Here is a 15,063-nt window from a genome sequence, read left to right on the forward strand (position 1 = left end):
GAGCACCACATGACTGCTCCTGCACACTGGAAGTGCACTGTCTGGCAAGCTTCAAACACTGGGAAGTTTCTCATGCTTTCATGTTCCAGTTGATCCTTCCTTCCACAGCTGCCTTAAAGACAAAATCAGAAAGAGGGACACAATATAGCACAGAAACACAAGGGCAGTTAGAGCACAGAGCTCCTAGGTCTAACATTGTATAGGCTATTGATTCTGTGGTGGCCTTTAGCAGCTCTGGCAATCTCCATCTTCCATCTCCCTTTTCTCCAGACTGTCATGGTACCATTTGGACCCCCAACTTCCAAGCGCATTATAGTGGTTTCTAAGTTGTGACCTTTCAAAGATATAGAAGACGTTTTTTAAGTTGGGTTTTTTTTCAATTTCTTTCAAATAGCAGAATCTCTCATTTGCTTTGATCTTATTTGCAGGAAACCAGAAACAATAGTTCTAAATTCTTTCTTGCTATGAACTTTAATTACAGATTAGTTAAAGAATCTTGGTCAAAAGGGATTCTTCTTCCAACAGATTTCATAAAATACTTCTAAATGTATTACCAGCTTTTTAAAAAAAAAAGGTGTTTCTAAGCTGGAAACCAGTTCTACCCTGCCTCACACATTGAAATTGCCTGCTACAACTGAAACCTTAGATGTTAATTCTAGTGTTTATTCAAACATACAGCTAAGCTATTTTGAGTCCAAATGTACCATTCACTCACTCACATGCACAAAAGTTACATCATTTGAACAAAGTTTTCCCAGGCTAACAGCAGGAATCTGAGTGGGGTCCTTTATTTCCTGTGCTTTAACAACCAGGCTGCCCTGATTAAGTAGCTTAAACACGACAGTCACTGTTAAGTCACTCTATCAACACAGTATTAGACATGTTCCAAGCATTCTAGCAGATCACATTTAAGCACGAGGAGAAAGGCGGTGATCACCTCGGTGAGGCACAGCAGTGGGATTTGGTAGTGGATACCTAGGAAATTCACCCAAAGTAGTCTGGTCCTGTAGAAGTATTAGGCTTTACGACTAACTCTAGCTTTAGCAACTGGCTTCTGCCTTCCTTACTCTGTAGGCAACCAAATGCTTCTTTACGAAACATAACAGCATTTAACATCAGTTTCTGCAAGTTCAACAACTGGTGGCACTGCAAGAAAGTTTTCATTACTAGTCAAATTTGAAACCTATGTTTCGACCACTTCTTTTTTACCTCTGGCAGTATTTCTTCTACGAAATTCCTAAGGCTAGACTGCCACCTCATGGACATTATACCAAATCTATGAGGGAAAAAATCTGCGTATTTAAAAATCCATGTGATGATGCAGTCACATTTGGTAAGCACACAATGGGTTTGTAACATCTTCCTTTTCCTTCCAGTCATTAGTATTCGATCATTATTTATTCTCAGGTTCCTGAAGAGCTTCAAGGGATGGAAGAAATACACTTCCTAATGCCACACACAACAGCAGAGTTTAGATCAGTGTCAGGAGCAGCAAAATCAACGAGCTGCTGCTAAGCTTTCCATGCCTTTCAGCTGGACGTGGCCATTAATAGCGCTTTACTATTCTTAAGTTCTAGGTCTGTTGAGAGAAATCAAACCCCAAAGTCATTATAAAGCCCCAGTCTTTTAACCATGTGGTAAGGCCAAAAGGCTGGGGTATTTTGTGCCTTTAAAATGGTACCACTGGTGCCCTTGTGGGGTGTTATTGCCCCTGTGAGGACTCTGCAAAGTCCTGTGCAAAAGCAAATGATACAGGAAAGACAAGAGATGGAAGCATGTTTACTTGCTGAGGTTACAATGGAGTTTGGGGAGAGTGAACGTGTTCTGCATGTTGCTACGCTTGCTCAGTCACCTTGAACACATTGCTGTTTACAAGGCTTAACAAAGCAGCCTGAGATCTGACTGGAACACACGAGTAGCACGTTCTCTCTATCTCTTTGGCTATTCACCATTTCATTCAAATGAGATTATCGCTGTCACTTACTTGAGACAGTCTATGCCCATTCTAACCTGCTTTTCTAGGTCTTATCCTTGTATAAGCTTCTAAAATATAAACAGAGTATCTTAATTACCTTCAGAAATAAAAGTATTCTACATGGTAAATAAGTAGCATTCCTGTTTACTAAGATTCTGAAATACAAGCTTGTTTGGTAGAGGACATTCTGCTTTTATATATGACTCCAGTATCACAGTTGTCGGAAAAAAAGTATTAAATAAATTAAAGTCTTAAGTATAACAGATGATGCAAGAAAAGTGCACTTGGAGAATTACGAGAGCATTTTCTAAACTATTACGACAGTAATTTCAGGTGTCAAGACTGCCACTTCAGTGAAGTGTTTATTCTTAGTCTACTCATCATTATTTATTGATTTCTGCAGTGCCTCTCTCTCCACTTTAAGTTGCTTCACAGAATTATGAGCTATATACAGACCTCAGGAATGCAGAAGCAATTACAACCACGTGAACTACCACCCTTCACTAGATAATATTCTGCACTCCTTAAAGGCAGGAGATGAAGTAGGTAACAAATTCCCTAAAATTGTTCTGTACACTTGGCAGCAGAGGGCCTGCCAGTGCAATATTCTGTCTACAGATATCACTGACCTTGCAGTATGTCCAAACCAGAAGCCAGCCGAGGAATGACAGAGTAAAGGAAGAGTTCACCTTTGGAAAGAAAGCCATTAATATACTCCAACATTCAGGTATAAATGGCAAAGAGATAAAATGAAATATGTACTAAACTAAATAAGTACTGCCCCAAAACCCCACATAATTTTAAAAGAGAAGGAAGGAAGAAAAAAACAAAGGAACGAACAGGGATAAAATACAGTTGTGACATAAAGTAGCTTAGGTCTCCAGGAGATTTATTTTGATCTACATACAGAAATTTGGTTTTCCCAGACACAGGAAAATAACATTCTTGCCAGGAAGATAATTCTATTTAGTTCTTTGAATTCTTGCTTATCTGTTTGCTCAGTTCAAGTCACTTGTCTGTAATAAGACAGCATATCATCTAAACTTTGGTAAAGTGGCTCCTGATTTTGAGTGTCATTGCTGTTGGTCTCTGCAGAAGACACAACATGTTCAGTGCTGCAGCCACAGGTCTCCACTGAAGATGCCACATCTTGAGAGCTGCAGCCACAGGTCTCCACTGAAGATGCCACATCTTGGGTGCTGCAGCCACAAGCCTGTGCTGAAGATGCCACATCTTGGGCGCTGCAGCCACAAGCCTGCACCGAAGACGCAACATCTTGGGTGTTGCAGCCACAGGCCTGCACTGATGGCGGCACATCTTGGGCGCTGCAGCAGTAGGCCTGCATTGGTGGTGGCACATCTTGGGTGCCATAGCCATAAGCTGGCATCGGGAACGGCATGTCATGAGTGCCGTAGCCGTAAGGGTGCATTGGTGGCAGCATACCTTGAGTGCCGTAGCCATAGGCCTGCATCGGAAATGGAACATCATGAGTGCTATAGCCATAAGCCTGCATTGGTGGTGCTACACCATGGGCACCGTAGCCATAAGCCTGCATTGGTGGTGGGACACCGGGAGGACCATAGCCATAAGCCTGTGCTGACGGCAGCATGTCCTCATCATCGCTGCTGTCATCCTCTGATGATGATTGTGCACCTTGAGTGCCACTGCCACAGGCCCCTGTTGCTGCTGACTCATCTCGACCATTGCTGTGGTGAGCTGGCACCGACGGTGGCACATCTTCAGTGCTGCTGCTGTTGGCCTGTGCTGATGGCATCTGTTGGTTTTGGACTGTCTCTGCTTCCAATTTTTCAGAGGAGGTTTCAGGACTGTTCAAATTCTGACTCCTGTAATTACCATCTTTCTTTTGTCCCATGAAGTAATCAGAAGGTGGCGCGAACTCTGGATCTCGCTCATCTCTGAGTTCTTCCTGTTTCTTTGACCATTGTCCAAACATCAGCTCTGTCAGAAACAGGGAAAATGGTAATTTGAATATAGATTTCAAGGTCTGAAGATCAGTCAGAAAGCAGGGAAAACAAATTCGCAAACAGAGAAGATGCAGCTGTGAAAAGCCATTTGAAGTTACTTTTCCATCTCATACAAGATTACTGGCTAAGCTGGTAGACCACTTTCTTTACAGAGCAGAAACCAAAACACTGAGGATTAAAAGATAACCATTATCCTCAATAAAATTCATCCTAGTCACTTTAAGATCCTTTCACAATATGGTCATTGCTTATGAAAATCGACTACATAGTTGCGGGTGAATCAATATACAAACCAATCAAAGTATTAAGAAAAAATTATGGGGACATTATAGCAGCTACTGGCACTAAGGGATGCTTTGTCCATCACTACACTGGACACTAGGCAGTCACCAACAGAAAAGGAGTAAGTACTTCATTGCTCCTCAGGCTTACCATACTTTGTCACAAAATAGAAACAAAAGTAGCAGAGTGCACACTGCTTCCAGACAATGTTTCTGAATCCGCATTTCCTTACCTTTGCCTTTATCCCACTCTCGAACATAAGGCACACCAGGCTTTGTATCTCTTCTCTCCTGGATGACAACTTCTACTTTTCTACTTGCTGCAGGAACTCTTGGAGCTTCTGGTTCAGCAGTAACATCTTTCACTTCTGTTACAGAAAGAGATAGTAGTTTTTGTTAGTAACAGGATAAAATCTATATGAACGTCATATGAGGAACAGGAAGCAAGAGTTATTTGCATTTATCGAGCTCTTAATTGTTATCTAATTTAATTCTAATAATGAAATGCATCTGAGTGGGGAGGTGATTTTTTTTAATTACTGCATATTAGTTCAGAAAAGATAATGGATAAACCAGATAATCAGGAACCATATCTACCAACAGATACTTCATTAGCTTTCTAGCTGTATCAGAAAGACTGCTGAAGATCTACTGCCTAATAACCCAAAAAGGAACGCGCTGAGTGATATACTGGAGATAGAAAGTTAGGTAAAAATGAGATCATTAGCAAGTCATCTCCCTTTTATTTACTGGAGAAAACAATCTGCATTCTTATTCTCCTGAAAAACACTAACAGTTAGCAGTGTCACAGTACTGTTTCCATAACACTTCATAGTTAATCACTTCATAGAATTCTGACACAGTGAAACATCAGCTACGTTTTATGGTGGCAGACAGTACAAGTGACTAGAAGTGTCATAAGGGAGACTGCACAGAGCTGGGATTAGAATGCAAATTCATAATCCTAAATCCTAAAGTCAGATGGATGTCCAATTTACAGACTGCACTGAAACTGTAAGAGTGCATATCATATGATATAAAAATTAACTCCTTACTACTTTTTATTCTACTTCATCCTAATAAAGAAAAAGCCAGTAAAATTTCAGCAGCTTTAACCTCAACCTGCATAATTAACCCATATAATTCCTGCTCTCAGGTATGAATCAAAAAAGCCCATGATCTACTTATCGCATTGATACTTGCATTATTATGCTATTCCTGGCATGATTTTACATCTACAAACAAGTATCTTTTATCTTATTATCTTTTAACAGTTACTCTAATTGTATATACAGAACATGTAATACCAATATATTGCAGGTCCAAACCTAAATCAATTAGGGTATGCTGTCCACCTATCAGGTACAAGATGAAATAGCAAGTATTTAACTTAAAGAGGCAGCAGATCGTACCTCCTCCTTTCTCCAATTTTTCTGCCTCTTCCTCTAATCCAGCTTCCCGTAACTTCTTAATCTTCCGTGCTCGAAGTTTAGACAGCCTTGCATCTAGAGCTGCCTTCCGTTTTTCTTTTAACTGTTCACGTTTAGTTCTCTGATCAAGTGTCTTAACAGAAAGAAAAAGAAGAATTAATCTTCCTTTGTTATTATGATCAACTACCTATCTTCCTTCACTAAACAACTAAAAGCAATCCTTATCAAGTACCACATTTCAAAAGGGGAAAAGAGGCTCAATTTTATTTTGAGTCAGCTGCAGGCATCACCTAATGTACGAGTTATACAACAAATCAAAGACAGTGACTACTGAAACTAGGACGTTCTCATAAAACAATTTGCTCTTTAAATTCATACCTGCTCTCTTAGCATATCCAGTGTTGCCCGTTGTTTATCCCTAAGTTCTTTGTCACGAGAAAAGGCAAAGTAACCAACACCAAGCTGTCTGGCCTCTGAAAAGAAGACGACCAATAAATTTAAGTTACACTCCATTAACAATGGACAGTAACTACAAGCACCATGCACCCTGCTTTCAGGCACTGGTTTACTCCTAACAACACAAACCACATTAGTTTTAGATGGCTAAAAAAAGTCTTGGATGTTTGACGGGAAGCTTTCTGAAGGTGAACACACAATGAAGTAATGAAATTTTAAAAATACATTTGAGAAAAATACAATTTGGGGAAAAATAAATCTAGATTTATATACTGGTAATTTGAATGGTTATTACATGTGGCTTAACACATACCTTCACACATACCATAAAGTTACAAGAAGTAACCTTCCCTTGCTTCCTCTAAAACTACTCTCTATAGTGATGTACAGATAAGTGATAGAAAGCTTGGAAGTATACCATTTTCTCGAATGTCCTCATAATGTATAGGTCCCATGGGTTTTCTGAGGGCTTCTTCTTCTTCTTTTTCCCACTGCTGTCTCTGAAGTTCTCTTCTCATGTCTTCAGATAAAAGAGTATTCCCATCAGGAACTTGTCTAATGAAAAAAATAAAGTTAGGGATTACAGAGCAGAACTTCTGTTTTACAGCATCAAACAATGAAAGAATTATTGGGTCTGACATCCACATCAATGCAGAGACTGCAATTTCAAAGCGCTCATATTCTCCATCTTATATTTAAAATACGAAGAACACAGTCATGAGTTATTAGTGTGAAAGAATTTTCACTTAAGGGTCAGTTGAGGTGCCTTTTCTGAAAACGATTTAGTGCTGCCAAAATAATTTTAAAGAAGAGCTGTTAAATGACTGTTTAACAGAAAAGCAAAGCCAAACAAATGGAATTTTATAACAAATGTCATGATGAATTTGGAATTGCTAAAAGACCATCATCAATTTTCATGTTAAACAGAACCAGGAATCACATCTCCGGCATTTTCTGGAAGGTATAACAAAACATACTTTTCATGCAAGGCCCACGGTTTTAAAAGATGCATCCAATATCCAAGAGACTAGCAAGTCAATTTATTGGAACTTTGCTCTGCAAACTATGTTCTATAATTATGTTTTAGATTTAGTCAGCATTTACATCAAAAAGTGTCCTTTAGTACTTCATTAAAAATTTCATTTGGGCTTTTATTTGATAACCATGGTCTCCATTCTGTTGCAATTTAAAACCGTGTGTCTCAAATAGTCAGCTTCCAAAGTGAAATAAAACAGAAGCCTTGGAATGCGATATGAATTTATAATAGAAAGTCTTGATAAAATCAGTCATGCACAATTTTTTGGTAGGTACTCTATTTTTTAAGGCACAATGACATAGCCAGTAGAATTTTCTCTAAAGTAAATCTAGAGAGAGCATTAGCATCAACAATTCTGGACTAAGAATGGGGTGACAAAGCACTGTTTCTCTTCCTTCTCGCTAAAAGGAACAGGCACTTCTCTTAGAGAAACCACACCTTTTCCCTTGAAGTTCCTGATCCATTTTAAGTAGACCTGGCAAATCCTTCTTCATACAGCGTCTAGATCGGCCCAAGAAATCAACATAATCAACCCTGTAATGAAAGCAAAGCAGATTTGATACAAAGCCTCTATTTGAAGAACAGAACTTTTGACCATATGACAAAAGCAGCAACACTTTCCAAAAAGTATTCATTATCTCTCAGTCTCTCCATGCCTGACAGTTTCTTCTACCTTTCAATTAACAGACTCACAGGTTAAGAGGATGCATCTGAATGGGGCATATGACAGTTTTATCAAGCTTGCTTTGAGATGGCTGTTTGCTTTGGCAGTAAGATGGTGTAAAAAAACTTTCAAATGTTAATGTCATGTATTTTTCACACCAAAATAAAACTGAGCCTAGTACTTGCTTCCCATGGTGAAAATAATGATGCAGCATTGACTTCTTGCAGATAGGAAATTACTACAATATATTTCAATTATCAGTCTAATGCTCATTTAGAACAGGCAGAGAGCATTCATTCAACTGGCATAACAAAGGCTGACTAAAATACAAGTAAAATGTTCCTTTGAAGCATATATTGTGCTTCTCATTCAACTCTTTGTAGTTCCGAACACTTAATTTACAATTGTTGAGAAAGCTGTTAAGAGCTATACTTATTGTCCTGTAATGTTAGAAAGTTCTTTAGCATCAGGCTGCCTCAATTATCCCATTCTAAAGAATTAATATTACATTTGAAAATGTATGACTGGCAATCTAGTTCCCAAACTTGTAAAGATTGTGCTTTTGGTAGGTTAAGTCTTTTACATAATTTCTAAGTTTAGTATATACTCAATGCCCTTTGTTTTTTATTATACTGTAACTGCAGTGGAAAAAAAAGAAAGTCTGCATTCCCTATAATAAAGATGTAAATAAAAATCACTGCAGAATAATTACAAACCTGTATGCTGGCACCCAAATAGCCTCATTAGGATATGGGCTCACTGAGAAGGACAATATATTAACAATAACATGTCATTGAAAAAATGCAGGCAACAATAGAAAAGCACCGTGTGAACAGTAAAGAGTATCAGTTTGAATTTCTGACACTTTATGGTGAGGAGCGCACAATGAAGTCTGACCTCACCACTAAGATGCTGGAACAGGTGTTTCTGCCTTTCTAACCCAGCAGTTTTCTGGTACTCTATTGCATTAATTCTCCCAACTTATTCTGAAACATTATGTTGCGAATCTTATCTTGGCCTCATAAAGTAGAGAACAGGGGTTGTCCATTTTGTATCGGTTACTGTTGTTTTCAACTGATTACCAGAAATAAAATCTCTGTTCCATAAGCGTTTTAAACAAATGGGCAAGGAAAATGTTTAGTCAGATTGGTTTCATAATTGTGCCTAATGTCTTGAATGAAAAACCAGTGGTTACTTGGAATGTCACAGAAAATTGTCACAGATTATTTGCTGTGTTGCAGTTAAACAGTGGAAAAAAAGTGCTGGAAAAAGATGTTCTTTTTCCAACCAGACTTTCTCTCCTTTAGAAGGAAGTCATACAGTGAAAATGGGTGCTCATTTTGTAAGTCACACACAATTAGAGAAGGGAAAGCGAATCCAATAAAATGCCCAAGTATGCAAGAAAATAAGGACTTTCTCTCCTTTAGAAGGAAGTCCTACAATGAAAATGGGTGCTCATTTTGTAAGTCACTCACAACTAGAGAAGAGAAGACGAATCCAATAAAACGCCCAAGTATACAAGAAAATAAGGGAGGACATTATATATCTCACTTATGGTACATTTCCCTTATTTCTAGTTCTTAAAATCCTGGATGTAGATTCTGTTGCAGTGTTACACACATGGAAAGTAAAGTAACATGAAGTAACGTGACAGCCTTTTAATGAGACATGAAATGGAAGAACGTTACCACCTCTTCTCAAAGCATATTATTAATCAAAAAAAGGTGCCACTCCACATTTGGAGTGTAATTTGGAGAATAAAATTATCTTCTCATGCAATTGTCAAGAGATGGACTACTCACGACAGTGCAGCCCAACCACTAATACGAACCATTCTTCATCTGGGTCCTCAGGCGGTGGTATTTCCATTTCAGGTTGAGTTTCCTCGTCATCTGCCTCTTTTTCTGAAGTCTTTCTAGCAGCTTCACTCTGACACAGCTCTCGTACTTCGTGCTGTTTGTCTATGATCTTCTGAGTGAAATCCACTAAGTACAAATCCTCAGTTTCTTCATCTGAGGCAGAAAATCAATTCTTAGTGCACAGCCATGAAAAGAACAAAACTGAACACAAAATCAATACAAAATAGCCACAATCAGCTTTTCAGCTGCCAGTAATGTCCTTGATCACACTATTGGGGAATACTTAACTCTTATTCAGTGCCAAACAAACTTGGCTCCACAGTAATAATCTCTATTTCTGTATAGAAGTCTTAGGGTATTTTAGAGCAATTAATTGTTTGTGTACAATATGGAAAAGGCTGCAGTCTTTGCACTAAAATATTCTCCTCTTGTTAACTCTTTCAGAAGTACAGGTTTGTTCTGTAACAGTTCCAACTACTTTTCTGATGCTTAACATTTGGTATGTGAGCAGTAATTAAGCAGTCACTGGAGTACTTTTCAAGAGTAGACAAAAGTGAGGCGATACGGACAAAGACAGACACCAGTAAAGAAAACATTAGAGATTAATCACAAGGAGATTTGGATTCTATTTTAATAATTACTCCTTGCAAGGGACTGAATGAGTGAGAGAAGAAAGGGACAGATTAGAATTCTCTATTAGCTTCATGACTGGCATTCACATACAGACCAGCCAGAGACTCCTTCTGCTCCTCTTTTCTTCACAAAGGTCCAAGAATTAGAATGCACGACAGAAAATCATCAATGCAATCCAAAGACTGCTTAGTGGAGAATAAATTAATTTTGTTTTTCTGAGATTCTGTATTGGAAAAACAGAATATAGTCCACCCACTTAATGAACAAGTGAGTGAAACAAGCCCATAGTGCTCTACTAGGAGAGGCTGTCCTTCAACAAGTAATTTTGTTTTCCCTAGTAACCTTTATTTTTTCTCCCTTCAAAGCAAAATAACCAGGTCAATAACTTTATATAATGACTCAAAAAAACCAACTTTCCCATGTAAGAAGACAAGCAGTGAATTCATTGTGTACCTGCTGTAAGTCACCAGACAGTCAGAAATACCAACTTCCAGGGTGAACTTCACAAATATATATGCATATATACATATATGTATATAAACAAAATACTCATTTTAAACTAGTTTTGTTCACCTGGAAAGTCGCCTTTTGTCATTTGTTCATACAGCTTTGCTTTCTCTTCTAGCTTCTTCCTGAAAAAGGAAAAAAAAATCAACACTGCAATCCCATCAATTCCAAACAGAGTTCAGAATGGCCAATTTAGCCTTTGACTTACGCCTGTTTTTTTGTTCTTAAGCTTAACTGATATGTCTGAAGATACACAGATATCCAGTTGCAGAGTTAGTGAAGTTACAGAATTAACCTTAAGTGTAATTCACCAAGTAGGCAGGAACACGATGTAACAAGTACTCCACCTCTGTGTAACTGCTACAGTCTGTCAGATAAATACTGGAAGGTGGAGCATTATCTGCAAATATGAGACAATGAAATACTGTCTTACAGGAAAAACAGGAAGATATAACATGGAGTTACAGTTAATCTTAGAAAGAGAAAAGCTTAGCCCATTTCTGGAATGGTCTAAAACAATTTTGAAGAGCTATAGACTGCTTACAGAAAAGCAGCAAATGCCTTATAAATTGTATTCAGCATATACCTTATTGTACTATTAAACAATTTAGAAGATGGTTCAAATCTTGCAAAAAAGTAAGCCATTTTTGTGTCGTTCAAGAAACACTCTGGTATAGAAATCTGATGTACTGCTGCCCTGACTTTTGAAAAATCAGTAACCTGACATCCTCAGACAGCTATGAGAGGGTAGGTATCCCTAGAGCATGAGCCTGCTGGGATGCAGCTTGTGCATTACTGGTAAAAAGCATGGAACCGATGCTGGTCTTACTGGTTGGTCTAATGAGAATTGCTGGTCCAAAATATGCATAACTTGCTTTATGTGCTTTTCTAAACACTGAAAAACAAATTCTACAAAAGTTCCTTTCTTACAGAACCTAACAGTTACCTTGATTTATCAAATATACTCTCCTCTTCTATCTTCTGCTCAACATCTTTCTCGGCTCGATTTGCAACTGCTGCGTTTTGTTTGTTCCAAATGCTTGGTTTCTGTGGAGTACAATTTTATAACAACAACTAAATAAATAAATAAAATTACTGAAATGACCATGATTAAAAAATATTTCAACTCCACAAAGCCAGCTTTGGAAATCAGTCATGAGAGACTTCATAAATAATATCTTAAACGTGTTTAACTTGAGACTGTATCTACTGTGCTGCAGGATGCAGCAAGTATGCCCTGAAATTACATGGACTGCAGTACGATCTAATAGTTACTGACAGGCTGAGAAGCAAACAAAAAAAAGAAGCACTCAGAAATCAGACAAAATCTATTCTGGCAAAGATGTTAAGGTTAAAAAAATTAATAAGAACAAACTTTCTGCTTAATAAAGTAATAACAAAGCTATGGATTGTTTCTGCTCTCTATCACCTTCATCTGAGATATCAAATACAAACAGTTTGTTTACAGCAAAACACTGTAAATGCTGCATGTTCTTTACATATAGCAGCAATACTGTATTCTAGCACTGGAAAGCTACAGAACTTACTGTAAGGAGAAACAATGACAAAAAAAACCAATGAAAAAAATACTTCTACCTTGTTCGCAGTTTTGGGCTTTGCAAAGATGCCAGCTTCTTTCAATATTTTTTCTTTCTTGAATTGTTCTTGCTTTCGGAAGAGTTCTGCTTTGAGATCTACCAACTACATCAACAGCAAAATAAACATAAATAATCAAGTCATATCACAGCAGTTGCTGTAAAAAAGTAATAACTGCATTTCTGCTAAAACTCTGGCATTTACAGTTACATGAACATTTGATTGCCTTTTTATGTGGAACTTGGAAGAACTCATCCAATCATAAAGATCACTCTTACGTTTATAGCAAGCAGTGTCCAAAAACCACAGAATGCAAATTATTATTAGGGATTTAAAACAAACCCTGAAATATCTCCTTGATTCTTTGATACATAATAGGAATAAGAGAGAGAGAATTCTATTCAAATCTTACCAGCCTCCTGATAGCGAGGACTAATGAAATAACACAACTGAATTTGAAAAGGAAACTAGTAACCATTAGATAATGAATAAAATCCTGTTTCAGAAAAAACACGATAAAAGTTTGTTTTCATAAAACACAGATACTTTCCCTCTGTTTTGTATACTGTTTATATACTTCAGATTTTCTTTTCTTTTTTTTTTAAATAAATATGTAAGTAGCATTGTTATCTGTGACCAACAACCATCTTATCTTTGATTTGGGAATGCCACCAGCAGTGCTATTACCATGAAATGACATTTTAAAAAACCTGTCTGGAAGGATATTACGACACTTTCCCTACAAAGTCCTATGGATGAAGGGTCATTAGGCAATGGAACGGTCTGCCCAGGGAGGTGGTCAGCTTGCCTTCCCTGGAGGTGTTTAAGGTGCGGGTGGATGAGGTACTGAGGGGCATGGTTTAGAGATTGGTGGGAATGGTTGGACTTGATGATCCAGTGGGTCTGTTCCAACCTGGTGATTCTATGATTCTATGAATGTTAAATCAGGAAAGTTGAAGACTTTGCTATTAATATTTGTACCAAACACTAAAGCATTAGCTTTTCAGGTCCCTGTAAAAAACATAGAATCACAGAATTGTTTGTATTGGAAAGGACCTTGAAGATCATCCACTTCTAACTCTCTGCCAAAGGCCAGGACATCTTCCAATGGATCAGGCTGCTCAAAGCCTCATCCAGCCTGGCCTTGAACACCTCCAGGGATGAGGCATCCACAACTTCCCTGGGCAACCTGTGCCACTGCCTCACCACCCTCACTGTAAAAAAATTCTTCCTAATCTAAATCTCCCCTCTTTCATCTTGAAACTGTTTCCCCATGTCCTATCTCTGCACACAGGAAAGCTGGGGAGGGGCTCTTTCAGTCCTAGAAGCTGCTCTAAGGTCTCCCTGGAACCTTCTTTTTAGGCTGAACAACCCTAACCCTCTCAAGCTGTCGTTGTACGGGAGGTGCTCCAGCCCTCTGATCATCTTCGTGGCCTCTTCTGGAGTTGCTCCAACAGATCCATGTCATTCCTGTGCTGAGGCCTCCAGAACTGTAAGCCAAGTGAGGTCTCACAAGAGCAGAGCAGAGGGCAAGAATCACTCCTTCAACCTACTGGTCACTCTTTTGTCGATGCAACACTATCAAAAGTTGGTAGCTAGTCGTAAATTAACTCTTTTCTTATTCCTGAATGATTAGAGCATATCATCCAAAAATTCCATGTTAAGTGTTCCATACACAACAGGCCACAGCTCACATTAACTGCTTATTTGGAAAAATTGAAATATTTGGTGGCAATCTCTTGTTAACAGACCGCTGGAGAGCAGGGCGGAGCCGCATCTCCCACGGGCCAGAGGTTTATTCGCCACGATATTACTTAGCAAAAACCAAGAAACAAAGTCAGATTTCCCTCTCATGCCCTAAATTCACCGCTACCCCAGGCAAGAGGGCAAATTCTGCCCTGGCACACTCAGACGAAGCGCGTACGCTCGGTCACGAAGGCGAATGGGCAAAACCTCCAACCCCCACAACCCCTCTTTGTGAGGGGTTGGGGGGGTTGGAGGTTTTGCCCATTCGCCTTCGTGACCGACGACGCGGCGGCAGCAATCGCGAGGCAGGGCTCTACAGCGCTTTAGAGCAGCATTTGCCGCACCGAGCCGGCGGGCCGGCGGGCCGGGGCTGAGGCGAGGGGGGCAGAAAACCCGCCCCGGCTTCCCCGGGGGCGGCTGCGAGGAGCGGGGTACGCCGGGCCGCCCTTGCCCCTCACAAACCGCGCTCCCGGCTTTCCTGGGGAGGCGGCGGGTTCCTTCGCTCCTTCCCGGCCGCGGCCTGGGTCGCTCACTCACCGAGGAGGCGGCCACGTCCAGTGGCTTCTTCCTCCGGTCCATGGCGGCCCTTGCTCCTCCGCCGACACGCTTTGCGGCACTACCGTAAAGCACCGCGACGCCGGGGCGCTATTGCGACAGCGCTGCTGAGGGGAGGGAAGCCTTCCCCCTCCGCCATGTTGGGAAGGTCGGAGGAGGCGGCCCTTCCCTGCCGCCATGTTGGGGAGGTCAGGGGAGGGCAGGCGAAGAAGAGGGGGCGCTGGGCGCTATTGCCCGCCCTGTGTCCGCCTCGCTCAGCCCGGAGCCCGCAGCCTGCTGCACTGAGAGCCCCTTTCTGCCTCAGAGCCTCTCGCTGGGAGCGCAGGGCAGCCTGCGAGCA

General features: G+C 40.0%; 1 protein-coding gene across 1 annotated transcript; it reads right to left on the minus strand.

Moving 5' to 3' along the window:
• Positions 1-1,894: 1,894 nt before the first annotated feature.
• Positions 1,895-14,775, minus strand: CCDC174 (coiled-coil domain containing 174). The gene is made up of 11 exons (XM_069865430.1): positions 14,706-14,775; positions 12,423-12,527; positions 11,773-11,873; positions 10,893-10,951; positions 9,659-9,839; positions 7,602-7,697; positions 6,546-6,682; positions 6,050-6,144; positions 5,654-5,804; positions 4,475-4,609; positions 1,895-3,934 (listed from the first exon to the last, which is right to left on the minus strand). The coding sequence occupies exons 1-11, from the start codon at positions 14,745-14,747 to the stop codon at positions 2,979-2,981; spliced, it is 2,058 nt and encodes a 685-aa protein (XP_069721531.1). The 5' UTR covers positions 14,748-14,775; the 3' UTR covers positions 1,895-2,978.
• Between the last annotated feature and the right edge of the window lie 288 nt (positions 14,776-15,063).

This window comes from Phaenicophaeus curvirostris, chromosome 11, assembly GCF_032191515.1.
Source record: "Phaenicophaeus curvirostris isolate KB17595 chromosome 11, BPBGC_Pcur_1.0, whole genome shotgun sequence".
Lineage (NCBI taxonomy): Eukaryota > Metazoa > Chordata > Aves > Cuculiformes > Cuculidae > Phaenicophaeus > Phaenicophaeus curvirostris.

Coding starts and splice junctions, on each gene's coding strand:
- CCDC174 (XM_069865430.1), bottom strand. CDS start 14,747: ATGGACCGGAGGAAGAAGCCACTGGACGTGGCCGCCTCCTCG. Junction 10,952..11,772: donor AGTATATTTGATAAATCAAG/GTAACTGTTAGG, acceptor TTCCTTTTTCAG/GAAGAAGCTAGAAGAGAAAG. Junction 4,610..5,653: donor AAAATTGGAGAAAGGAGGAG/GTACGATCTGCT, acceptor TTTCTGTAACAG/AAGTGAAAGATGTTACTGCT.